This window comes from Dicentrarchus labrax, unplaced genomic scaffold, assembly GCF_905237075.1.
Source record: "Dicentrarchus labrax unplaced genomic scaffold, dlabrax2021, whole genome shotgun sequence".
Lineage (NCBI taxonomy): Eukaryota > Metazoa > Chordata > Actinopteri > Moronidae > Dicentrarchus > Dicentrarchus labrax.
This window is the reverse complement of record NW_026136704.1, coordinates 14,735,747-14,763,620: the sequence shown is the minus strand read 5'-3', so window position 1 is coordinate 14,763,620 and position 27,874 is coordinate 14,735,747. Positions and strand designations below refer to the sequence as shown.

Here is a 27,874-nt window from a genome sequence, read left to right as displayed (position 1 = left end):
TTCTCCTATTTGTGTCATAGGAACATGACAAAGAGCAATCATTTAATTTAATGCAATAGGGCCAGCGAGTGAATTTAATTGCCGTCAGTTTGTGCGAAATTGCATGGAGCAGCCCTTCTTTCAAAAGAAGAAAAAATAAAATCCTCATTTGCAACTGAGAGATGTTCTCGTCCCATATTTCCATTCTTCATATACATTTCTCTCCAGTTTAAAATGAAGACACATTATGCAGCCATGCATTTTGGCATCTTGCGCAGAGCTCTTATTGTGCTGAAAAGTGCTGTCACTGCAAGACAGGCTTTCCCCTTGTGATTCTTACTCCACATGTCCTCGCTAATACTAGGGGAGTTACAAATGACTTTCCAAATATACACTCAAAGAAATGTTTAGAAAAGATAGTAGTGAGTCAGTGTGTGTGTGTGTGTGTGTGTGTGTGTGTGTGTGTGCATGCATGTGTGTTTGTGTGTGTGCACGTTGGTGTGCATGTGGGTGTGCTTGTACATTCAACCTGCGGCAATGTGTAGTAATAGAAAAAATAATAGCAGTACTAATCTTATCTCTTATCTTGCGTGCACAATGCATTTCCTCTGTTTGGAACACATCAATTTCACCTTCTCACTTAAGCCACTTTTTTTCATCATCATCATTATCATCATCATCAATATATATTTAAAGATAGAAAAAATTACAGCTCTCCAAAAGTAAAGCCAAAACATCTCAATCGCCCTCTTGTGGCTGGCTGCAGTATAGGTCATACAGCCTACTGCCTCCATGTTAGCAAATGGGACACGGGCCAAACAAAAAAATGAAATTACACATCAAGTAAATTTTTCCCAAAGACAGTTTCTGACATTGTTGACATGCTGATGTATGTTCAAGTGTTAATTTTTCTGATAAGTTTGTTGTTGTTTTTTAATTAGGGTATAAAAAGAGGGTTTCACAGCTGGGCCCTGCTTGTGATTGATTCAGCCTGGTGTATGGGTGAGATCTTGATATCTTGGCGCCAAACCTGATCAAGGATGCACAGACTCTGGCTGCTTCATTTTTGTAGAGTAGAAGGAAGTGGAAATGTGATGTATATTTTTTATGTCGATGGTTTATAATCATAGCTTACAGCAACCAAGAGTGCAAAGCGACAACAAACAAAAATCAAGAAAGAAAAATTAAATAAAGGAAAGCTACCATGGATTTTGCACCGACATTGTTTTTTGTTTTCTTATTATTATTCGCATTACACCAAACGACAACTTCACTGGCACAGACAAATTTCCAATGTCAGAATATAATCATGAAGGTTTTGCTCATGCCGTCTCTGGTCTTTAGTCGAGAATTAACAAACGTTTGCCCATAAACACTAAACATAGAGTACAACTGAGGCTGATGGTAGTTTCGTGATTTTAGTGGGTATTTGGTGTAAGCACTAGAACAAAATTGTAACCTGATGGTAATGCCAAAAAAAAGTGAAGGAACCATCCAGAAGGGGACATGGATATCAACCAAGTGTCATGACAAATCCTCCAATAATTATAACAATTCAGTCAAAACAACAAATGTCAACCTCATAGCGTTACTTATAGCAATCCATCCAAATAGTTGTTGGAATATTTCACTTTGGACCAAAGGGATGAATGCTCATTGATAATAATCTGGGGTTTCACAGAATCTTATCTGGAGAAAGGAGGAGGTTGGATGGATCATTTGGGAATCGCATCCTAAACCAAGAGGGCAATGAATTCATCCATCACTACAATCTTGTTCTAACCTTTACCGATAAGGGACTACTCAATATTTAGTAAACTTTAAGTTTAACCAAAGTCACTAACACCTTTGTTTTTTTTTACCCTCCCCAGGGCTCAGAATACTTTCCTTAAGCCTCTCTGTGTGACTGGAGGAAAATGCATGACCCTCTCTCCACCACAAATAACCTTACACCAAAGTTGGTATCGGAGAAAAAACATAAAACAAAGATTGACCTATTCCAAACATTATGTTTAATTGGGAACCATGACTCTTCATCCTCTGCCCCCTAATCCCCCTTCCCTTATGAGGAAAAAAAGAAAACTACAAGCTCAAGTTACTGTGCTCTTCTGTAGTACTACAAAAGTTACCAATGATAATTCCAGCTCTGACACTAAGACAAGACGCTAACTAGACAGCCACCCCTCCTACCACACACATTTAATACACACCACACACACACACACACAGCATGCGCACAGCCCACATTAGCGACATGTGAATATTTCATAAGCACTTTCCCAAATAGACTGTAACATACACAATAGTGGCAGCCGCAGCCAGAATAATACCAGTTGGCACGACAGCTATAAAAATAAAATATGAAATGATGGCTTTTTATTAGTTTATAGAATATAATAAGCCCTGGCCATTCCCGAGATGACAAGGGAGTAGGGTGAGTCATGAGAACCAATACTTTGGTAACAATTCAATGCCAAAATTCAAATCCAAACATGATGATACTTGTTTTTCTACAGTACCGTATAGGTGCCAAGGAAGAAATGAAGTATTCTTGACTCCCGTTAAATGCCATAGGAAGAAAATGACTACCAGCACAGAACAACAACAATACGTTGAGGAGAAGTGCAGCTGCAGCGACAGCTCTACCTCAAGATGTCAGAATAAAAAACAGTAAAGCTGTTTTCACATTTGAACTCTGAACATCCTGACACTTCGGTCGAGACATTGTTTCCCCCTTCACACGTAACACACAACATCATATTGTTTGTGTTGTCCCATATTGGAAATACTCTGTTCGGTTTAGGAAAGGGGTCACGCTTGCAATGTGTGGAGGAAGAGGAGGACTCATCCGTAATGTGTTGACATCAATTCAAACTTAGTCTGAAAAAACCTACAAACCACACAACTATAATTGATCAAATTTCAGGGCAGTGCAATGCCAGTCTGCCCAGCAGGAAGGATAGTCCATGGTGTGCTGGAATTTTATCACTTTTATAACTATGCGCAGGATGTACAGATTGTGTAGAAATCTGATGTTTTCACATCACAAATGAAAATCATTAAAAAGTGTATGTGACCTTCTTGGGAATTGTCCATCCTCAATATGCTAAAGACATAAATGGAGGGCGTTCACGGCCTGATGGTGACTATGCTTCATGTAAATTAACTTCCCTAGAAGGGAGGAATGGATAGACGTGTAGAGAGGATACAATGAGCACCATGGACAGTGCCACTGATGTATCATTAAACATAGACCTGATGATATTTGAGCAGCACCACTGCTAATAGGCTATTTCAGGGCCATGGTCGACACCATGAATTTCACCAATTATATGTTCGACCCTCAATCAAATAAAAGATAAAAACGAGCCAAGGAAATGGAAGGGAAATGAAACCACAGATTGATATGTGGGTCCATACAGCCTCACAGCCATGCACAATTATTCCACATAAACAATCCATACATGACAACAAACTACAAGCATGCACAACATTCAGGGTCTATGTTAGTCGCCAGTTTTTGCCTGGTATCACGTGTTGTTGTCCGGCAGATAAAAATACCAATGGTCAAACTATCCAATGAGAAATATGGAGGGTACATTAATTAATTAATTAATTAAAAGCATATTAAATACGCTAATATTGTGTGACATATGACATATGTTGCAAGGACAACTTAAATATAAGTTTACATTAAATAAAAGTTTGGTTTTGCCTCTGCTGTCAATGAGAAATCCCTGTCTGTCTATAGCCTATATCTATGTATGTGTGTGTATGTCTGAATGTGTTCTTCGATTTTCTCGACAACCATTTATCCAATCAACTCCATACTTTGCGGGTGTATTTCTGGGGACCCGAGTGTAGTGTCAAATATGGTGCAATTTGGACACGTTCAATCAACTTTGAAGCAGCATGGGGTAGCACGGAGCGTCTGTCCTGCTGAATGCTGATAGCGCTGTCAGCTGAAGAGTCGATCACACAGCACGGTGTGACGAGGCACAGCAAGGAGATATGGAGATGTCGTTCTGTTTAAAAAGGTACTGCACACTAAAACCAATTTTTTTGAAAATCAGCATTTCATGGGTTGAAAATGGCTTGCTGTTCCTGATACACTAACAGGCCGCAAACAGAATTTTTTTTTTTATTTCTATTAGTTGATTTGTATAGATTGTCTCAAATGCATAATGAATGCTTGCTCTCAGTAATAGAGTTGTATTTTAATGTATGACTCTGAAGGCTACTCGATATTTTACTAGCCTTTCATTAGTCAGCATTATATTTCTCCATACATATTGTGGTTTTATGAATACATTTTACAAAAGAAAAAAATACACTGGACCGATATGTATAATAAATCTCTGTCTCTTATGAATTTATCTGAGCCTGCATCACATCCCATCCTATTTTTTTTAACTCAGCCATCATCATTTTAAATAATACTGAAGGTAAGCACAGTACAATACTTTGTTGTTGCCTTCTTTCATGTACAGTACAGTATATGTTGTTTTCGGTGGCTTTTCATTTCATTTCTAAGAATCAGTAGAAACCTTTGCCCTAAGCACCCAAATCCTCAATAGATCATCCTCCCACCCTTTTCTTTTCTAACCTTGCTGTTTCCTTGATACATTTTTGTATCTACCCCCATCTCCTGCTTGACAACAAGCCCTCCTTGTCTCCGTACCTCTTCTCACTCCGTCTTGCTGAGTGACCAGCTTTAACCACCCCCATGACTGTGCCAGCAGGTCAGTCCTGCTGAAAGGAAAAGAAAAATACATACAATAAACTACACACATAGGTTGAATTATACAGAATTGCATAACACCTTATAAGGTGATTACAAGATATTCACATACCTCAACATTATTATCTATGGTCTCCCATACAAAGCTGGTAAGTCATCAGAATCAATAGATTAGTCGCTACATTGTAGAGAATAAAACATAAGGATTCAAACATAGGGCTGGCAGAAATTAATTTCATTGATTAGAGAACAATAAAGAGGAGAGCAAATGAAAGGAAATATATGACATTCATTCTTCAAAAAGAATGAATTTATCGGAAGAAGAATAAAATCTATGTTATTAAGTTGGATATTTTCCTTTATGGTTTTCAGTGCTCAAACCCCTGGAAATGTGTGTGTGTGTGTGTGTGGGGGGGGTGATCACTCTCTATTAGGCCCTATATTAAAATGCCCAACTTCACAGCAGAATAAACATGATTACAGCATGGTACAGAATGCAGTTTTGGTTTCTGTAGCTAATTTTCTCATTCATGACAACTGTACAGGGTGTGAATTTGTATAGAACCACTGGGTGCCATCACAGGTGGCTGTTTTCAACACATTTCCTAAACGACTGAATAGGTGGATTGCCAGTGATGCCTAAGATGACATATATGACCACTGAAGAGTACCAGCGACAATCGTAACTTACTGGACCTTCGTCATCACAAGGTTAGCATTTTGGTTAGGTTTAGGCAACAAAATGACTTGGGTTGATTTCAGAAAAGATCACAGTATGGCTTAAAATAAGTGTGTTAGTAACATAACTTAAGTTATGCTACGTACATGACATAACATACAGTAAGTATGTTATGTAATAAGTTATTGTTGAATTTTGGTTTCACACAGGTCCGAAACAGCATCCACCTGGGCGGCTTTGTCACTCTTTATATGTGTCATCTGATTACCTCCTTTGCTCCGATCATAATTACTAACAATAAACCAAAATATTGGTTGTAATATACTGCATCCACAAAAGATGTGGGTCTGCCTGAACCCCCACAAGCGTGAGTCTCCCGCAGCACCACTTCTACTCAAAGTGTGGTCTCGGCTGGCCTCCTCTTCTGTTGCCAACTGCGTACTGAGCACTTGGCTTCAGTCCATCCAGGTCAGCAAATAGACTGAAACAGACTAAACTGAAATACCTTAGGGATGAGGGTCATCACCCACCGTCCACCAACTTTCCACAAAAAGTTACTCGCTGTCAGCAGCATGCTACTCTGCTCTTTCTCATCCTTTGGCACGTCTTTTGACAGACTCACACCAGGGAAGACCTACCTTTTTGGCATTGAATTGGACAACCAATCACTGAGACTAATGACCATGTCCCTGCATGTCAACAGTCATAAAGGGAAGTTTTCCTCCTTATGCACTTCCTCTATCCTAACAATTAATTTAGCAATCATTGAATTTAGCTGGCTGTCATTAGTTTCATATCATCTTTGTAAGCAGTTATCATATTTTATTTTATTTATTTACTTATGTATTTATTATTTAGCTGTTGGGGGTCTGGAGTCTCCATCAAAGCATAAACATTAAGAAAATAACTTTTATAAATATTCATCATTTTCAAGATTATCAAAACATCTGCAATTATAGTCATTAGTACCACTTTAGAACCACTTGTTTTCACTGGTCATAATATATAATATAAATGTTATAAAACAGGTAATAGAAGCAAAAGTTGCATAGATTGCATAAACACAATTACATACACACACAACCCACACAAGACTCACTATGCCTGGCATGTCACAAGCATGTGATAATTTGTAGCTTCATTGGTTTCCATTCGAAGCTGATTAGATTGGAAATTAATACAGCTTCATTTTAATTTCACAACCATACAACTGTACATTTGCATTCACCTGCTGTCTGTTCTTGCTAATGTCTAAGTTGAACTGGGGTTATATGTTGTTTTAAATTGGTTTCATGATTTGAATAAACATGCATGGAAAAGACTGCATTGCACGCACACACACACACACACACACAGACACACACATACAAATAAACTGTGCAGAAACATATAGTTATGCAAATAAGCATCTACTCTGTGAAGGGCCAAAGTCATTTTAAAATTAGTTTTTTACTGCAACAAATTGAAAGTCACCAGCAAGAGGCATTATGTTCACAATGTTAGAACATGTATGTGTGTTCGGGACAGACTGTGCCTGCGTACTCGTGTGTGCACCTTTGTATTTGTGTGAATATCTTTTCTCCCAGTAAAACCAGCCAAAAGTCAATGTGTCAACTTCAAAATGAATCAAATTGAATATAATCTGTCCGTCTCTCCCTCTCACATGCACTCTAGTGGACATGATCTATGTTTCCAGTGAGTTACCATTTGTTACAGCACCAAAGTCACATTAAACATTTTGAAATTTGTGATGCAACAGCAGGAAAGCAAATAAATTGTTGAGGAGAGAGCAATTTCTTACTCTTTGCACAACTCAACTCCAGTAATCTGATGAACAGCAGTTAGAAAAATTACATTTAATGACAGAAGGGGACTGTCTACCTCTTCATTATTCATCTATCCTATCCTACCCATTCAAAGAAAAACTTTGAAAGACTATTCTTTCAAATTCCCTCCACTTTAAAAGATCTTCATACAATAGACTGTGTAATATCCAGAGAGTGTACCCCACCCTCCCATACTCAAGCTTTTTGTCTCCTTTGCTCCTCTGTTTCCATGCATCCTTCCCAACCTCACATGTGAGCCCTAACAGCAATTACTGTAAACCAACCTGGCACAGCGGCACATGCTTGGGGAGAGACAAACAGACAAGAAAGATAGAGAAATGTCGAGGACACATGAAAGAGAGTAACAGAGAGAGACAAACTGGAGGAAATGAAACACAATAGGAAAAGTGGCAGAGCATATAGAAAGTAAGAAAGAGGCAAAGAAAATGAATAAGAACATAAACAAGTCTCCCACCTCTCTTTCTTTTCCTTCAATCTCATATATAAATGTGATGGTTCCTCTCCCCATACAAAACCCCATAGGCAATTTAAAGAAACTAGGCCAAAATGAAATATGGCTGCAATATAAAAACAACACTTCAGACACACAGCAGTCTGATAAGACCCTTTTGTGTGTGCATGTGCGCACATGAGTGAGTGTGTGTTGTATGTGTTTGTTTCTGAGAGCATAAGCAAGTGAGGAAGACAGAGTGAGTTTGGGGTAGGTATGTGAGCAATGGGACACTAAATGGGTCGCAAGACAGTTGAGAGTTTTATTAAGATTGAATCCAAAGTGGGATTTCAAATGAAATTTTACACCATTGAAATGGTTGTATAATCAATCATCCTTTTTCTTCCTCTTTCTCTCACTTTCACGTACATGCTCACACACACACACACACACACACACACACACACACACACACACACACACACACAGAAACTGTCCACTGGCCCTCCTGCAGTCATGCTGCACTCACACTCTAACCTTTTAGCCACCAGCATACTGTAGCATAAACAGGCTAAATCCCTGGTAATCTGTCTGTGACATGCATGAGGACCATGTTGACTTAGTCTGAAGAGTGAAGCCTGACCCAAATATGGACATGGGCATGAGCCAGGAATGTGACCTATTATTCAGTAATATGATGTCATGCATGATTGCATGAAGACAAGAAATTAAGTTTGTCTTTTGCTTATACAAATGGACATGGAAGCATCAGTGGGAGAGGACTGTATTTCCCTTTTTTGGGTCTTAAACACTTAATTACTCAGAATCATATGCAGTGACATCGGTAAAGTGGACACTTATCTGACCTAAATATCCTGTTCAAAGTGACTGCTGGGGATTTTTAAAATGCAGCAGGTTCAACCATCACTGACTACATCTACATCACTTGATTTATATTTATTCAGTATGCTGGGCCAAGCCACCTGACGTCCCTTCCAACTATACTTGTAGGTCACCAAACAGGAAAAAAAACAAAACAACTATGGATAGTATTGACCACTTTGTCCCACTTTTCCTTTTCAGTCTTCATTCTGCACTCCATTTACTCAGTCATCCAGTTTGAGCAATGTGGTCTGAAATCCGTTAACCAGCTGTCTCACATGCATTACCCCTTTCTGTCTGTTTCTCAGTTCAGCAGCTTTTAACTAACAACCCCCAACCCAACCCCACCAGCTCCATCTCTGTTCTCTATCTATCTCTGTTCGACCAATTAGGGAAGCTTATGTCAGTGAAGGACAAGTTCTCTATTACCTGTGAAGGTTAAAGGAAGACAGACTCTGGTTAATCTGGTCTCTGTGTCTGTGTATCTTAATGTATGTGTAAGTGTGTGCCCACATGTATCTGCACGTGTCACGTCTGATATGCATCACATTGTAGCTGACTATTTTGTGTTGGAAATCAGAGAGAGGATGTTGTGGTGCTGTTAAGGAAGTCAAGGGAATACCACTTTGCTGTTTCCTATTATTATTTGATATAATTGCTAATCAAGAGGTATTTCTTGATAAATACAGTTCAGCTTGGAAATGTAACTGTTAAACATCCAAGCTAGATTTCTTTCTTTTAACATTTGATTGTTTTTAAGCTATCCAAGGTCTGATGTGATTAGTTTATTTTCTGTTATGGTGCAGAATTTGTTTTCACTGTCTTGTGGTTATTGTCCAGCACTGTTTTTGAAATGTCTACTATGTTTTTTTATAATATGTTTTTTTTTAGATGATGAGTGCCTCAAAAAAAACCCTCTACACTCACTCTACTCAAATAATTGCATACACATACATGTGGATAAGCACACACGCAAACTCGCATTCAAATAAAATAGAGACAGAAAGAGCTTGACATAAACCACTATACTTCTCTGTGACACCATGATTGGATATTTACTATCTCATTGCTCCAAGCTTACACACAAGAAATGAATTAAATTATTTCTTTTTTTCCTCTTATTTATTTATTTATTTATTTTACTGCTTATCCCTGCCTTCATAACAGCAGATTGGCATTAAAAGGGCATGGGTGAAATTAACTTGTCTGAGTGTCTGTGTGTCTGTGTGTGTGTATGTTTGGGGGTTGCATTCCAGTCCCTATTTTGATGATGTTGGAATGAGAGAGAGAAAACATTCTCTCAAAGGCTCCTATCAAATGCCTGTCATTTCTTCCTTTAACCGGCTAATCCCTGATGGTGTGTGGTTATGGTGCTGTCTCCCTTCTCAAATAAACCATTTTTTTGCCTTTTTCTCTCTCTATCTCTCTGTCTCACATCCTACCTTTGTCTGTGCATACAGTCAACGCTCCTGCTGAGCTGTACTACCTCTCTAAAGAGCCAGACCTCCCGTGACTTGCTTTCTCTTGGGTTGAGGTTCTCTGTTAAAGCTGGCTAGTATGTTGAAAGATAACACATTGTGTGCGTGTGACTGACTTGACTGCCAGACAAGGAGACTGACAGAAAATGAAAATAAATCATTGCATGGATAATAGGGTTAAATGTTTCCATGTGGTTGGAAGTAATCACTTTACTTTAAGCAAATGTATCACTTTATAGCCAGGGAAAAGCGATTCAGTTCCAGAAGAAAGGTTTGATTTTGAAGAAAAAATCTGTGAAAAATCATTATCAATGGTGTATATGTTAATATGGGTTCTATGATATGATCATAGTTTTTACCATCAAAAGCAACATCATTTCATCAATTAATGGACTGAGGTAAATCATGGGTGGAGAATCCATCACATGCAGATATTTGAATTTTGTATTTTTTATTTTTGGATGGTTTGAGAAACAGCAGCGTAGTTCTACGATGTTTTGTGGCAACATTAAAGCAATCTTCATCGATTGATACAGTAGCCCACTTCACCTGTTGAAGGACTTCAGACGCTGCAGTACTTCATTGCCATACATTATAACAATGTTTTAAAACTGCTACTGTTGCATGAAAAGCAGTGGTGGAGGAAGTATTCAGATCCTCCACTACAAATAAAGGTCCTGCATTCAAATCCTTTCTTAAGTAAAAGTATTGTCAGCAATATGTACATGAAACGTAAAAGACCTAGTTTAAGATGAGGATTTTCTCAACATAGAAAGAAACACTTAATCTTGTAGTTTATCATGAATAAATACATTCCAATTAATGATCTAATTTGGAGAGACGTGGTTTTCACTGGACAGAAATGTATGGAAAATTTTAATCTGAAAAGTAACTAAACAAATGTAGTGGAGTGGGAAAGGCAATACTGGAGTAGAAGTATAGAGTTAAATACATTGGAAATAAGTAAAGTACAAGAATCTCAAATTTGTACTTATGTACTTACAGTACTTGAAAAAAATTACTTAATTACATTCCACCACTGAAGAAAAATAATTGGAGAAGGTGCAGTATGAACAGTTTGTCCAGTTTTATTACTATATTAACTGCAGTTTAATGTTGTACTTGAGCTTGTCACAGCTACACCTGCGGTTGTGGTTACTTTAACCAAAATGTTTTGGCGAAGGTGGCTTTGTTTCATTAGATATGATAGTCATCAGCATGCATACACACAGAAGAACACACAACCGCTGAACACACACTGAAAATCCTGCATTACTTTAGTTCTTTTTTCACGGTAAATGGGTGTATGAGAGACTAAATGGGTGTAGATTTGAATGAGAAATGTATATTTTAATGAGAAATCCCAGGTTGATCTGGGTCTCAGTTGCTTCAGTTACACAGGGATCCATTATGTCTATGTCTGTGTACACCTGAAAATACAGACTCAGGCCTGTGTACCTGAGTCTGTATGTGTTGTACCAAGACACTGCATCTGAATCCTAGTAAGGCTGTAGACAATGTACAACTGTACCAACTAATAGAAATAACATGAATACACCCAGAAGTGTACAAACACACATATACTTTGCTTTGCTTTCTATGCTTTCTCACATATCTATGCATCCATAAACAAGTACACATAGGCTACATAGTCCCTTACACACAAACACACAAGCACAGAGCCAGCATACACAAACTCAAACACACTCACACGGTACAAAAAATTCCAAAGAAAAGTTTACTTTTCTCTCCAGCTTTGGCCTGCTGATAAGTGGAAAAGGAAAGCAAAGCAAAGATGACAAAAAAGCCGCTGACAGAATAAGCACACATATACAGGAACAGGAAGTGGTATAATGAGGGGACTAGACTCTGTGTCATCATGGAAAATCTGCTTCCATTTCCATGGAGGTCATTAAAGAAAATATATGATGATGACTAAGCCTGGATTTCCCTTGGCGTTACGCTTGGTACCAGGCATATTTCAGGTTATATATATATAAATAATTCCACAATTAACAATAGAACTCAAAGAAAAATAACAAAACACTCATTCATTTTTAGTAAGTTCCATTAAGTCAACCCTGAATGAGTATTGCCAAACAGGATCCTTGCAGCCAGAACTATGTTCTCATCACACCACAAATAAGAAGAGAAAGATAGAGAGTAAGATAGATAAATTGGCAAGAAATGTAATTTGTATTTTGTGTGTTAAGCATTTTTTGTAATGGATGAAGTGCTTTTTTATATAGTAAACAAAAGTCAAAGGGAGGAGGTTGGGGTGGATGCCACAACAAACAAATCTTTGACTGGGATTGCATCATACTTTATGTCTCACTACCATGTGTGGTAAGGTTTAATACAAACAAAAGCACTTTGGTTAAGGTTAGTGAAAGACTGTGGTTTAAGTACAATGTTAAAAGTAAACTTGTCATGTCTTGTGCTTCAAGTAACTTTATACTTTCTCAAGATTGATTGAAGTTAACCAGGTGTTCATGCTTGAGTTGCCTCGATATTGCATTGCAAGAGTGGATAATGTAACAATATGAAACTTAGTTCAGTTAGGAGACTATTTTCACGCTTACTCCATCTATTTACTCTCTCTCTCTCTCTCTACATCTGTTCCGGCTTCCAACTCAATCAGCTGACTGAGGGCATTCAAGCTTTCAGTTTCACCAACCTTGCTGCTGTGAAAGTTTAAAAGTGTTCCTTTCTCTGGTACTGTTGCATTGATCTGACACCAAAAAGGACAGCTGCATTTCCAGTGTCAGATCGATGTGACCATCCTCCACCATATTCACCTCTGATCTTCATCACAACCAGTCTTCCCAGTTGGTCTTTCCATTGAGCTCATCAGAAGTCCTGCTCCACTTCTCTTCCACCACCAGAGTATAGACTCCATATTCCTACAGGTACTACTCATGGGATCACTATACCCCCTTAAAGTTTGACATCCCAATGGGGGGTCAATAAATAAATTAATTTATTTTATTCTTAACATCTCTTTCAGTTGAGTCTCTCCTGAATGAAACCTTTTGCAAATATGTTCAATGAACATTTCATAGCACATTATGTTAAAAACGTATTTTTCTCCTTATACTGCTGAAAAGAAAATTCTGATGGCATTATGTTTCCTTCTAAATGTAAATCAACCCATCATTGTGTTTGATGCAAAATGCAGCCCTGTTTTCAACTCAACATAATGTTCTTGTTATTGTCCATTGTGGCTGAACTGATGACCAGAACATAATCACTGTGTCCTGCTGAGAGGCTGTGAACCCTCAACGATTCATTTTTGGTGCTGGTAACTACACATTTTACTGAAATACTGCACTGAAGTATAACTTTGAGGTATTCTACTTCTTCTATTCACGCTACTTTATACTTCTACTGTAATACATTCCAGAGAGAAATATTGAACCTTGTCCTCCAGCACATTTATCTAAAAGATATTAGTTACTTTTATCCCTTGTGTTCTGCTCAAATTTGTTTTTCCTCTGAAAAATATAGTTCATTTCACACACACACACACACACACACACACACACACACACACACACACACACACACACACACACACACACACAAGCACTGCTTTATTCACTGAGCTGTCTAAAGTTTTTGATACAGTTGATCATTCACTTTTAGTAGATAGACTTGCCTCTGTTTGCTTGTACCAGTACACCTGCCAGTGGTTTACAAGCTATCTCTACTACTCAATCCACCTTTCTGACTGTCATTAAAGGTGTACCACAGGGTTCAATTATAGGTCCTTTACTTCTTACTTTGTCAATGAATAATAATATCTCTTTTGATAATGGATGTAAGGTGCTGATGATACTATGCTTTATTCATCTACTTCTACATTGGGAGGAGCATTACCTTTTTTGCAGGCAGCTTTGGACTCAATCCACCACTTAGATCTTAAACTTGTCTTAAATGGAGCAAGAACCAAATATATTCAGTTCTCCAGATCCCGCTCCTTGGAAGAAAGTGACATCAATATTTCCACTTTGGATGGTTCTTCCTTTGGGTATATATTTATGAAAACCTATCCTTAAAAATGCATGTTGATGGGCAAGCTAAGAAGTTAAGGATTTTTTAGAAATTGATCATGATTTTTGAATGCAAGTAGAAAGCTGTTTGTACAGTACTTGACTGTGTTGACACTACATGCATGCTCCAATTTGAAACAGCTTGATACTGTTAATTATTCAGCACTTCATCATTTTAGACCACGACACTGTATTCCTTATCAGGCAAGTAGGATTGGTGACCCTGGCCACTAGGAGAAAACATTTGCTTCTGAATGTTTAAAAAGCAAGGTTACAAAAAGCTACCTAATTACCTGTCATCCCTCATTATATGGCACTCAAATTACTATCAGACAAGATCTCAGGATTAGTTCATTCTTGAGATCCCCCAAGTTAATACTGGGAAAAACTGCTTTTAATTCTCTTGGAATAAGATTCAAGAGACCATCAAGCTGAATGCTCTAGTCCCCCTTATTGCCTATTATTAATTGATAGTGACAGCCGAGGAACAAACAGGAAAGGGGGGCAGAGAGAGAGGGGATGACACACAGCTCTACCAGGTGAGCTATGGCTACACTTTTAATGAAGTAATTAAAACTAGTTCCACCTTGACCACAGTCAACAATCAGACAATCCTGTCCTACAGTACAATCCTATTCTGCTATATACGAATTGTTTCAGTTTTACTATTCTAATATAATCACACCGTTATGTTTTAGTCTCGGGCCATTTTTCTGCATAACTTTTACTTTTGATTGTTTTAATTTTGCTGACACTACTTGCATACTTTTACTTATGTAGAATTTTGATACAGAATATTTACTTGTAATGTATTATTTTTTACAAAAGGAAGTAAAGGATCACCACTGGAAAGACATTGCATCTGACAGACTATAATGTTTTCCAGTTAGTGCTGAATATATCAATACAGTGTAAATTAACAACAACAACATAGTGATACTATAATAATAATAATAATAATAATAATAATAATTTATTAATTAATAAATGTATGGTGCATGGTGATTTTAGTTATTTTAGTATTGTTGTTGTTATTCTTCTATTATTATTATTATTATTATTATTAGTAGTAGTAGTAGTCTTATAGTAATAATATGTTGTCTGTGGTGTGGCTTGAATGCAAGAAACCTGTGCCAGTTGGTTTACTGTAAGTTTCTTTAATGTATGGCTAATATGGAAATGTCAAACACAAATATTAACTAATTAATTCTTAATACAATATATGAATATTAAATGTTAAATGTTGAACATTTGTCTGTCATTTGCTATTGCTTGTGTCCCTCATAGACTGTCAAATGCATGCTGGTCATTTTCCAAAACAGCTTCAATTCTGCTGAGTTTAATTCTACAGCATCTAAATTTGGACTATCAAAGGTCAAAATAATCCATTATCTAACTAACCCTGGTCCCTGATTCTTGAACCCATCTCCATGAAACCTAAACAGAGGACATGATCGCTGTCATAAATTTGTACTAAACTTTAGTCATGTTTGACAGCACCATACATGACTCGGATCAAAATAAATTATCTCATGTCAGCAAGCTCCGCCAAGGAGGCAGCTCACTGTGGAGTGATGGTTAAAATCTGTAATTCTGCAAACATAATTGCAGAACGTGGTCCTGATTGGCAGGAAATATTAATTAAATCTAACAGTTTTTGATGCTATTATATTTGTATTGACACCTGGTCAGTACAGGTCCCAGAAGGCAGCAAAACAAACTATTGTAGGAAATGAATGGCCTTTTTTCCATCTTTCTGTTAGGAACCCCTAATTGTGCACATGGGATGAATCTTTGAACACTGAAATTGAAAGTAGTTTGTTTAACATGACCTTGCTTTGGAGGTGCAGGTGCAAACTGAACCGCTGTCAAAAATGCAGAAACTTGGTCCTGGGTAACACTTTATAATGAGTACACACTATTAAGCATTAGTTAAGCATGAATAAATACTGAATTCATCATTTATAACGCATGAATACACATTAGTATGTAGTTTATAAACACAGTTAAAAATGTTTTATTCATCATGGATAAGCATATTAGTTATGGATTAGTAAATACTGAATTCATCATTTATAAAGCATGTTTCTGCTGTAAACAATGTGTGCTACCAAACAAAGACACATACTCACCACTAGAGCCGCTGACTGCCGCCGACTCCAATGTGCTCCTCCATGCTCCCCTTGGCTGCACTGTCAGAAACTTCTGAGAGTTAACGTAAATATGACGTAACATCCCGCTCTCAGCACGTCATCACGTTGATGACGTGCTGAGAGCGGGAGCTCAACGTACACGTCCCAAACAGATAAGATCACAACAATAGCATGTGTTCATAAACCACCCTTGTTCGTCTTCATACCATATGTTGGGAAGTTGCAGTAAATATCAATACAATATGTTCTATATCCCTTTGTGTTGTTTCTCTTCTTCGTCTGTTAAGATAACTGAACATTTTGTGAGTCTCGAGGCATTGTCAGCCTTTATATCTCATTTGTAAATCCTTAATAAACCATAGATAGTGCTCACTTTAGATAAGCTCGCGCAAAATACTTAATTAACGAGTAGTAAGTGCTTTGTAACTGTGAATTCCTGCATTAATGACTGTTTATAGGCCATCATTAGAAAATGAATTTGTTGTGAGTTTTATAGAACATCTGCTAACACAGTCACTAATCATTAATACATGTCTGAATAGTGGATGTGCAAGTGCATGCAGAAATGTACAGTACAATGAAGAGTAAAACATTTATAACTGTGATTATAAACCACATAGTAATGACTATTTACAGCAGAAACATGCTTTATAAATGATGAATTCAGTATTTACTAATCCATAACTAATGTGCTTATCAATGATGAATAAAACATTTTTAACTGTGTTTATAAACTACGTACTAATGTGTATTCATGTGTTATAAATGATGAATTCAGTATTTATTCATGCTTAACTAATGCTTAATAGTGTGTACTCATTATAAAGTGTTACCTGGTCCTGTTTTATAGATGCATTTTTGTTGAGGTGTCAAGCTAACTGAACTATATTTTTACATTGCATCCCCGTGACTGGCTTATTTCAAAATAAAAGTCAACAATTTTTTCAGCATTTAAAAACGCTGCAGCAGTTGGAAATTTGTTTTTTGTAACTTAATACAGCATTTTTTCCGGACATAAAGTTTATTAGTAAACTTTATAAGTGGTTATTTTAAAAACCTAAAAGATCCATGTTTTTTTTTTTTAGGGACTGGAGACCTAGAAGGCAACCCGCGCTCGGTTGGGCACACAAATCCCTGAATAGAGATGAAAGGGGACTTGGTCATGGATACATAGTAGCTATTTATAGACACAGCCACCTGTTGGAGGTTGCTTGGAGGCCAACTAATGACAAACATACTACAAATATAGAAATGACAACATAAATAGGTATGGACAAAAAAGGCATTGAATAATAATAATAATAATAATAATAATAATAATAATAATAATAATAATAACTAATTGACTTGTGAATAATTAATGAATGTATTGTTATTTCGGGTAATTTGGTTGGACAGGGCCAGCCCAGCAGACGCTGAACAGAGGAATCCTGTCCACGCCTTCTTCACCCCATCAGTGCTCTGTCCACGTTCACTCCAGCCAGACACACAAACTGCCAACTGACAAGGTAAGACTTCACTAAGGCTTTACATAAATCAGTATTGGTAGATTCACTGCCATGATACGTATTTTTTTTTTAATCGTTCGTATGGCTCTCTGAGTGAGCGCGTCTCTCTCCAATGCGTGCGTCTCCTTATTGAATCCAGCTGTGCGCGGCTTCCACTCCACAAGCTTGCTATTTGTTCAGTCTGTGTCTTTTGAAAGTAAAGCGGTTCCACAAGTCAGCTGCGCGCACGCAGTCACTTGCGTCTTCATATTCACTTACGGCCTTATTGTTTCCGAATATCTGAGTATTATAACTAAGAGGCTTCTAAAGTAACACCCTTACCGCGGAAATTACCAACTCTCTCCTCTCTCTCTCTCTCTCGCTCTCTTTCTCTCTCTCACACACACAAACACACACACACACACACGACGCTCTGTAGCATTTAATTGTATTCTTCTAGGAACTGGACCTTTGATCCACACTTTGCTTAACCGTGGGTTGAAACCAGGAAACCAGTGCCAGCGGGTTTACTGCCAGCTTCTTTACTGTATGGCCCTTATAGAAATGTAAAAGTACGGTATCTGTACTGTTAAATACAAAACTGGTGTACAAAGCAAGAACATCTCTGTGATAAAGTACAGTTAAGGTCAAGTGTGGTGTGCTGGTACATGAGACATAGCGTGCATTTTATTATTAGTTATTCATGTAATAATTTTAATACAATTTTAATATATAAAGATTCATAATGTGGTGTTAATTTATGCATTATTTTTCTTCCCCCAGGATTTTCTATGGCGACACTTTCTCAATGTACACATTTCGCCTTTCTTCTTCTGTTGCCTCACTTCCTGAGTGCATCACCTGCCACCCAAGATGACCTTGTAATAAATACTAAGCAAGGGAAAGTTCAAGGGAAGTTGCTTTCAGTGTTGGGTGGTGATGTTACAGCATTTCTTGGAATTCCTTACGGAAAACCACCCCTGGGTAAACTGAGATTCAGAGCTCCAGAGCCAGCAGAGGGATGGGAAGGGATAAGGTATGCCACCCAATTCCCAAATTCCTGCTACCAGATTCCGGATACAGCCTTTCCAGGTAGGATACATGTTTACACGGATGGACACAGTGCATACATGTACTGTATACTATGCTGTGTTCATGTACTGTGAATTATTCAAGTGTGTGTTGTGAGAGTTCAGGTAATTCATTAAAACACCTTCCTGAAATGTCAGCCATGATTGTGATACCTCACCAGGACTATATGGAGTCCCTGCGGCCAACAAAGATATATTTTTTTATGTGTAAATATATAAATGTTTTTGTGCAAACAAAATTTTATTTTGTGTAGGTGTTGTTATTAGGTGCAAAAAACATCCAATCCATATATTCTGCACACAAGTGATTATCTTGGTGGAAAAACTATGAATTAATATGGCAAAAATATTACTGAAAAAAACATTTTGTAGGCGTAAATATTAAATACTACTCTTTTGATATTGAATAATGACCACATGAAGGTAAAATGTTGTATGTTTAGTGTCTGCTGGACAGCATTTCTTGCAAAAACAAGTAGCATAGCATTTTTGTGCATGAAACTCAGTATGAGCTAATAATAATAAGGAGGTACTGAGTCCAATTTCAGTTCATTCATTACAAACTTTAATCTATCCTTGTAGCAGTTGAACTTTGGGGGATTCACAAGAGAAAAAGAAGGTCAAAATTTATGCTTATTTATATTTCACCCTCTGAAAATCTTAAAATCCACACTTCCCACAATTCAGCTGTTACGCTGTCTCTGCCTGGTAAATGCTAACATCTTTTAAATGTTTATCATCTTCTATGGGGTGCCCTGGTAGCTCACTTGGTAGAGCTGGCATCCCATGTCTCGTACTTGCTGTAGCGTGTTCGACTCTGTCTTGTGGCTGTGTCACTCTACAGCTGTCACTATTGATTAAAGTCAATGAAAGTAAAAAAATAATTAATTCATTAAAAGTATATACATTTTAAATCTCCAAGCACAATATAAGATGAAATTATAGGGCCACTCTAGTAACTTCAGGGAGGTGTTTCAGTGGGGGTGGCAGTTACATAACATCATGTCACACATACACACCCACAGATAGTGTGTGAGTGGTTGAACGATTTATTACTATATTGTGGGCAGTAATAATGGATAATGGATGGTACGAGACTGTTTGGAGCCATTTCATCAGTTTATCAAACAAAGGTATCATACAACGAAAGGTAGTATAACAAAATTAAAGTTTGAAATTACTTCATGCTACACATATTGATGATTCAAAAATATAAAAATCAGAATCCCAAGTGAGTACCCCCCACCCCTATGAACATACAAAATTAAGAACAAGATAGAAGCGCTAAAATGTTAATACAAAATAAATATTAAACTAAGGCTTTGATACTTAAGCAGGCACAAAATAAAATACATTATGTAATGACACCGTAAAATAACGTGTAGTCTTAACGAGACCCAGCAGTGGAGTCTCAATCTCACACTGAGGGGAAAGCTGTTCCAAAGCCGAGGAGCCATAAAGTGCACGGTCACCTTTGGTCTTCAGTCTGGTTGGTGGAACAACTAAAAGTTTTTGATCAGCTGATCTTAGGGGCATGGCTGAGCTGCAAGGTGTTAAAAGATATCTGATGTAGTTGTGAGACCTAGATTTAGTCGATAATCTGGCTGCGGAGTTTTGAATTTATTGCAGTTGTGAGACTGAGAAGGGGTTCAAACAGGTGAAAAGAGAGTTACAGTTGTCCAAGCGTGACAATATAAAAGCATGTACACAGAGAAATAGGGGTGTCATTTCTGTACCCAAAGATTGCCTGGGAATAATTTCAGGAGCAAAGGACTAGGACACCACTTCTACCAGAGTGAAATCCTTCCACTAGCCATTACCATTACTCTTAATTTTATTTAATTTAAGTATTATCTGTTTTATTGTTAATCAATTTTCTCATTCTTCCCATTCCTCCATGGGGGCGTGTTTTTCTGTATTTACTTTATCCCTCCATAAACTAAAATAAACAAACTTTGCAGTTTGGTGAACCAAGGAAAGACTGTACACGCCCTGGAAATAATTCTACAGTGCATCTTTTTTGTGTCTGGGGGAATGTAAACAGGTCCCCCACCCAAGACAAGAATTGGGGCTGGGTCATGGATACATAGCTATTTATAGACATAGCCACCTGTCAGGGGTAGATTGGATGCCAGCTATGACCATTAGCAAGCACACCAGGCAGAGGAAATGCAATGAAATATCCAAATATAGATATGACAACACAAATAGATATGGACAGAAGGTATTGATGTTAGACTGATGTTTATGCTTTGGACAAAGCACTCATTAAGAGGAAAACAAACTATGGAATTATTTATTTATTAACTGCCTAACTGTTTGACTATTAATATTGCTTGTAATTAAGTGTCATAATGAAGTGGAACTTTCGCTCACTCTAAAGATCTGAAGGAACAAAAATAACACTATCATCTACACTACATCTATCAGTTATTAGACTGCTGTCCCAATCAGTCTCTATTGAAACAGCTTCATACGATCATTCTTTTCAGGGTTCAAAGGTGCAGAGATGTGGAACCCAAACACTCCTCTGAGTGAGGACTGTCTGTACCTAAACGTCTGGTCCCCCCGTTTCAACAAAACACAGAAAGCACTGGCTCCTGTCCTTGTCTGGATTTATGGTGGCGGGTTCACTGTAGGAACATCCTCTCTGGACATTTATGATGGTCGTTTCCTGAGTAAATCTGAAGGTGTTGTTGTGGTATCAATGAATTACAGGTAAGAACTAGAGTAAACTGAAAATATAAAATGCCAATAAAGAGTGGCTATAGTTACTGTATGGAACTGGAAACTCATTGACAACTAATAATGATTTGGAAACATACATAGACGTTGTGTAAAACTAAGGTAAGCTATTTTGGGTGCATTAAACAGAGCAAAGGAATTTATAAACAGGAAAGCCTTATCACCATGTCCGAAACCCTTCTCTCTACTCATTTAGATTAGAGAGTAAGTAATTGTGCTATTTATCCCCAGTTAAATGCTGTCAACATCAGTATTGTGCTCATCCATGACAGAGTCGGACCTTTGGGTTTCCTGTCTCTTCCTGACAACAAGAACATTCGGGGCAATGCGGGTCTGCTGGACCAGCGCTTGGCCCTCCAATGGGTAGCCAATAATATTGCTGATTTTGGAGGTGATTCTTCAAAGGTAAAATGTTTGTCGACAAGTGCATCCTAAAATCAGATCACAGATGACATCTGATCATGTTTATATTGTTTAAACAAACAATAAAAGAAGCTGTTGGTTTGTGATTTCCTGTTGTTTCTAGGTGACTCTGTTTGGGGAGAGTGCTGGATCAGCATCTGTGGGCTTCCACTTGCTCTCACCAGGCAGCCATGGTCTTTTTCAAAGGGCTGTAATGCAGAGTGGCTCTCCTAATTCACCCTGGGCCACAACCCACCAGACTGAGGCCTGGTACAGGTAGGGTGCATTCATTTAGTCACTAATTAATTTGATTTATTTAGTCGCTCATCTTTATTCTCCCTCTGTCACTCATGTGATATGTAAGGACACACTTGTATTTACTGTCTCATTTATTGTTTGAAGCTGCAACATTAAATGAATAGGATACATGCTCTGTATCATGTGTCATGATCAGTTAGCGTTCACACACATAAAATATCATTAACACAAATGGGGACTCACAGGGTACCAACATTTAATGTTCCAGAGAGAACAGTGTCATATAACACAATTTGCGTCCCACTAAATTTGATCAATATCATCCACATATACACATGGTGATTGGTCAAAGATTTTCAATACATTGCTTCTCTTTCTAATTGCATCCACAACCACCTCCCCTTCTTACCCTTGCTATCCTATTCTAGTCATTCCTTCTGTCACTGATTGCTCCTACACTATGTCAATATCCAGGTCCTCAAAGCTGGCGACGTTACTGGGGTGTCCCACGTCTAATGCAGCTCATCTGGAAGCGTGTCTGCAGCAGGCTGATCCTGGGAAAATCACAGCGAAGCAAAATGATGTTCTTTCGCACCCTACAATCTTAGCCTTAGCTTTTGGCCCTGTTGTTGACAGAGACTTCCTACCAGATAATGTTGAAGTAGGTGTGTGTGTGTGCGCGCAGGTGTGTGTATGGTAATGGCGGGTATGTGGAGTTGTCATTAAGTGTGAATGTGAACATGAAACATGGTTTTAGTTTATTTCGGATAAAATATAAATGTAACAAATGTCAATCCCCCAAAGCTTTTTTTTTTCATTTTGAATTTTAATTACAATATTTCCTGATACTACCCTTTTATGGACACACAAATGTTGCAATCCCATCCTGTATTTTTTAACATTAGTTTTTTTTAAATCCTTAGTTTGAAAAATATCTTGCATCACAGACACTTTTTTTGTTTTCCTTGCAGGTGTTGCTGAGTACCAGTAAGCTCCCAAAGAAAGAGGTGCTGTTAGGCCTAAACACTGATGAAGGGACCTACTTCCTTTTGTATGGAGTACCTGGATTTACCATCGACGGTCAGAGTCTCATCTCCAGGAATGAGTTTCTGAATGGAGTGAACCTTACAATGACAAATGCGGGTGATGTCTCCAGAGAAGCGGTCATTTTCCAGTACACTGATTGGACAGATGAGAACAACCGGATGAAAAATCGTGACTCACTGGGTTACCTGGTCGGAGACGGACTGTTCGTTTGTCCATTGCTAGAGTTCACTCACAGGTAAAGAGCACTTTTGACATTTAGGAACATTGACATGATGGGTGACCACATAAGTTGATGGAATTTGACTGAGAAGGAAGGTTTTAGTTTTCAACAAAGTTAAAGCCAATAAAGGTAGTACGTTAGGGTAGTTAAAGTTTTATCTGTAACCTGATGTTCAGACCGAAAAGAAAAAATGCACAGGGCTGCATTGGTGGGGTCGTCTTGTTCTTATACATCAGAAGGTGCAGATCCAAAGCTAGTAGATTATGAAGGACTGTCACGACCCCAGCAATAGACTACTTTCAGCTTCTGTGGCTCTGTAGCCACAAGTCCAACACAGAGACAAGAGGAGAAAAAAAAAAAATCTCAGGCCACAAGGATGGTAAACTGACTGAGTGACTCTGACTTCTGTATATCCTCAGCAAGTCTGCCACATTTTCTTCAGTGAATCCTTTGCGCTACCCTGCAGATTGCGTATAACTTGTAACACATGTACGTTTTACCTTTTTAATATATATTTATAATTTAATTGTCAATCATAGCTGTCATATCTTTTATATATGTTTTTCTAATCCTCTCACACTAGATTTCTAGCTTGACCTTAGGGGCGAGCCACATTGCATTCAACTAGACATGTTATTTGTGCATGTGACAATCTTTAACAATCCAGGAAGCCCAGTTTGAGTAATCCCTGGGTTTGACACCAAACACAGTGGCAATCATTTGATCACGATGAGCACAAGAGAAGTGAAGTAGAAATGGCATGTTCACATTAGAAAGTAATCTACCAGAAATGTGCTCTCGCATTGGTATTTGATGGGCCAATGCAGAGGCTTTCGGGATAAGGTTGCATTGCATTGCAGCTAAAATTAAGCCACGCACTTGTTACTTGTTTTGGGTTTTTTGATTTGTTTGTCTGTGAGTGTCCTTTGCATCGCCTCGCTGCTTCAATGCAGTACTCCTCTTCAAATGAATGAGGGGGCTGCATTTTTTCATGCAGTGCTGTTGTCGGTCTGAACACGCCTTACTGTCATGTCCAACTAGATGGTTTGGCTCACATTACATTACACAACATCCTAAACAATAGGAACAGTCAAATCTAATTTCTCAAGGTTGTTACATGTGTTTGCGTTTTATTTTCTCTAATTAACCTGACTCATTTTATTATTGTAATTTGTTTTTCCCAGGTACTCGCAACATGGTGGTAAGACTTTCCTATATTTGTTCGACCACCGGTCATCCATCAATCCTTGGCCAGCATGGATGGGTGTCATGCACGGTTATGAGATAGAATTTGTCTTCGGAAAGCCTCTGGATGCATCCCTGGGATACATGAAGAATGAAGTAAACATGACCAAGAGGATCATGAAACACTGGGCCAACTTTGCCCGGACAGGGTACACAAAAGCAGATTCATAACCAGTCACTTGAGCTGTGTGAGACACTGTTGACACTGTCTTGACTGGCTTTTGTTTTTGTCAGGAATCCAAGCATTGACGGAGCTAACTGGCCCGAATTCACCCCTGAACTGCAGGAGTATGTCACTTTGAACTCCAACCATCCCGAACAAAAGAGGATGATGAAAGCTAAAGAGTGTCACCTCTGGAGCAAACTAATGCCCAAAATAGACAAAGTCTCAGGTTAGAGACACACACACACACACACACACACACACACACACACAAACTATCTATCAATCTATCTATCTATCTATCTATCTATCTATCTATCTATCTATCTATCTATCTATCGATCTATCGATCTATCGATCTATTTGACTCACACACACACACACACACACACACACACACACACACACACACCCTCACACATAACACATAACTCTATATAGTTATCTGTAGTAGGAGGCATTGAGTCAGGCTCTGACAGAGAGGCGTTGCCTTGTTTAGCCTGTGGAGGAGATATCTTGGCTTGCTCCCCCTCCATTCCAGCGCTGTTCTGGAGGTCTGGGTGGGTGGAGAGGAGGGTCAGTCATCACTTCACTGAACACTGATCACTCACAGGATGAATAATACTCATACACCTCCCCACTTAGGTCGTTATTCACACACACACACACACACACACACACACACACACACACACACACACGCACACATCTGCACATGTATAATTTTTGGTATACATTATACATAGACATATATGTGTATATATATATATATATATATATATATATATATATATGCACAAATTAGCATACATTAAACAATCCTCTTGTAAAAGATCACAACATAAAATTATCTCTGTCTGTATTTTTCTCCACAGATGATCTGCTGTCCTGTGTTAAGGCAAATGCGATTATACTCTGTTGTAATTACAAGTTTCTCCTCATTTTATTGGCTATAACTTTGAACTATTGCTAGAGAGAAGAGAGGTCCTGCCTGGGCAGCACTATTTCATACAAACTGTTTTCAACAGTTTACAGTAAAATATTGGACAGAAAGAATTAACAAAAATTGGTCTCTACTATTATGTGAACTATTTTATGTTATTACTAGGGGTCCAGCGGATCACAGAAATCATGGTTCAGATTGTATCAGTCAAAAAAAATAAAAAAGTTTGTGTGTGTGTGTGTGTGTTTGTGTATTTATGTACACTGTATTATAATTAACTGTAATATAACTGATTATTATACACTGTACAGTATAATATTACAACATAATGTCCCGCCCACAACAATATCTGATTGGTTACACATCATGAGTAATACTATCAACACTGAAAGCTGCTGTGTCACAGACAGCTGAGACTTGAGCTGCTCTGGTGAGTGGAGTGGAGAGTTTGTTTTCTTTTTGTATCCTTTTGCAGAGAAAGGTTTTTTTTTTTTTTTTTTGCCTTATGAACCTTACAAAAAAATAAATAATTGCAGTTGCTCACATATAATGGTAGCTATACCTGCTGCAAGAATACAGAGCTGGGGAGCATTATGACATAGCCATTTTATTTCTGATCACTAGTTAATATTCAGCTACCATTTTTTCATTTGCTTATGTCTTTCTTTTAAAGGTGTCCAGTGTATAAATGGTGCTTACAGTTAGTTTAGACTGATTTAAATGTGAGTGCACTCATATTGGTAAATCTGAGATTAGTTCATTAATATAATCCAGTTGACTTCATATGCATGATTTCCTTGCTGACAAGTAAAGTTGAGGGAATCATTATTTTTCCATGCTACATCATCATCATCATCACAAAAACAATCAGGGATTCTATGGATTTGTATTGATGTATTTTCTCTTGTACTGATCAGTAAAGACCATGTAATGATCATTAAATATGAGTTTTTCTTAAAATCTATTATTTTTATCAATTATGTTGACTGATTAATTGTCTGACAAATGCACAACAACAAAATCACTTGTTTCTAATTCCTGTGTTGTTCGCAGACTTAATATGTAGAGTTTTTAGGAGGGAAGTCTGTATTTTGTGTTTATTGTGTGTATTAAAATGGGTTGAAATCCAATTGAAAAAGAAATTATAGAGAAAGACAAAAGAAAATCTGATTTTAGCTGAAATACTATTATTTAACTGAGGGTACATAATCAGCAGTTTATACAAATTGTATTCTTCTTTTCACATTCCATCATCATTTCCTGAAATATGCAGTAGCCAGTGTCTTCTTGATGAAGTAAGTCCAGTCACCCCCGCCATAACCACATGATCTTAAGCAGCAGAAAGTTTCAAGGAAAGATAAGTTATTTATAGTGTCAATGCCAAACAATTTCATAGCTGCCATTAGTACTTGCTGAATGATATTTATTCTTGTCATCAGAAGTGTTTCACAGTTTAGCATACTGTGTTATTCTTCCTCGTTCTGTCACCGTAGACAGTAATGTGATAATAAATAGTGGCACTGAGCAAAGGTCAGAAAAGGACAAAAAGCTAATGAGATGTTGGAGAAGTGCTTTGGTTGAATGACCTTGAACGCTATTTAAAATCCTCTGGTGCAAAAGTAATTACATTGTTTGAGCATCTGGTACGAAGTGTGTGTGCGTGTGTGTGTGCGGGGGGGCATTTTAAAATTTTTTCAAAAAGTTGCAAAGACTTCTAATATGACTCTAATGTGTTGCTGCGTGTAACAATTTGTGTTTCAGACACACTGAACTTGTTGTTGTTAAATGTCAAGCAATTTATTTTTGTCATAACAACAACATAACAACACGAACGCACACACACACCTATACAATCTCACACGCATGAGCTCTCTTTGTATTTGACTTTTTAAATTGGCTGATGTACGATGGCTCCTGAGCATTGCTTACAGCATGTGGTTTATGTGCCTATGTCTGACACTGTTTAAGGAAAGGATGAAAAGTAAGATACAGACTGAGTGCAGGGAAGTTGCAGGAGGAGTATATTTGGCAA

The 27,874-nt window shown here is 37.8% G+C and overlaps 1 protein-coding gene across 1 annotated transcript; it reads left to right on the top strand.

The window, feature by feature from the left end:
• The first annotated feature begins 17,643 nt into the window (after positions 1 to 17,643).
• On the top strand, positions 17,644 to 26,804 carry LOC127361839 (acetylcholinesterase). Its single transcript, XM_051396874.1, has 10 exons — positions 17,644 to 17,749; positions 18,512 to 18,820; positions 21,312 to 21,537; positions 21,837 to 21,969; positions 22,091 to 22,242; positions 22,699 to 22,885; positions 23,196 to 23,506; positions 24,676 to 24,885; positions 24,971 to 25,128; positions 25,775 to 26,804. Exons 2-10 carry the CDS (start codon positions 18,520 to 18,522, stop codon positions 25,870 to 25,872), a joined length of 1,776 nt encoding a protein of 591 aa, XP_051252834.1. The 5' UTR covers positions 17,644 to 17,749; positions 18,512 to 18,519; the 3' UTR covers positions 25,873 to 26,804.
• The last annotated feature ends 1,070 nt before the right edge of the window (positions 26,805 to 27,874 follow it).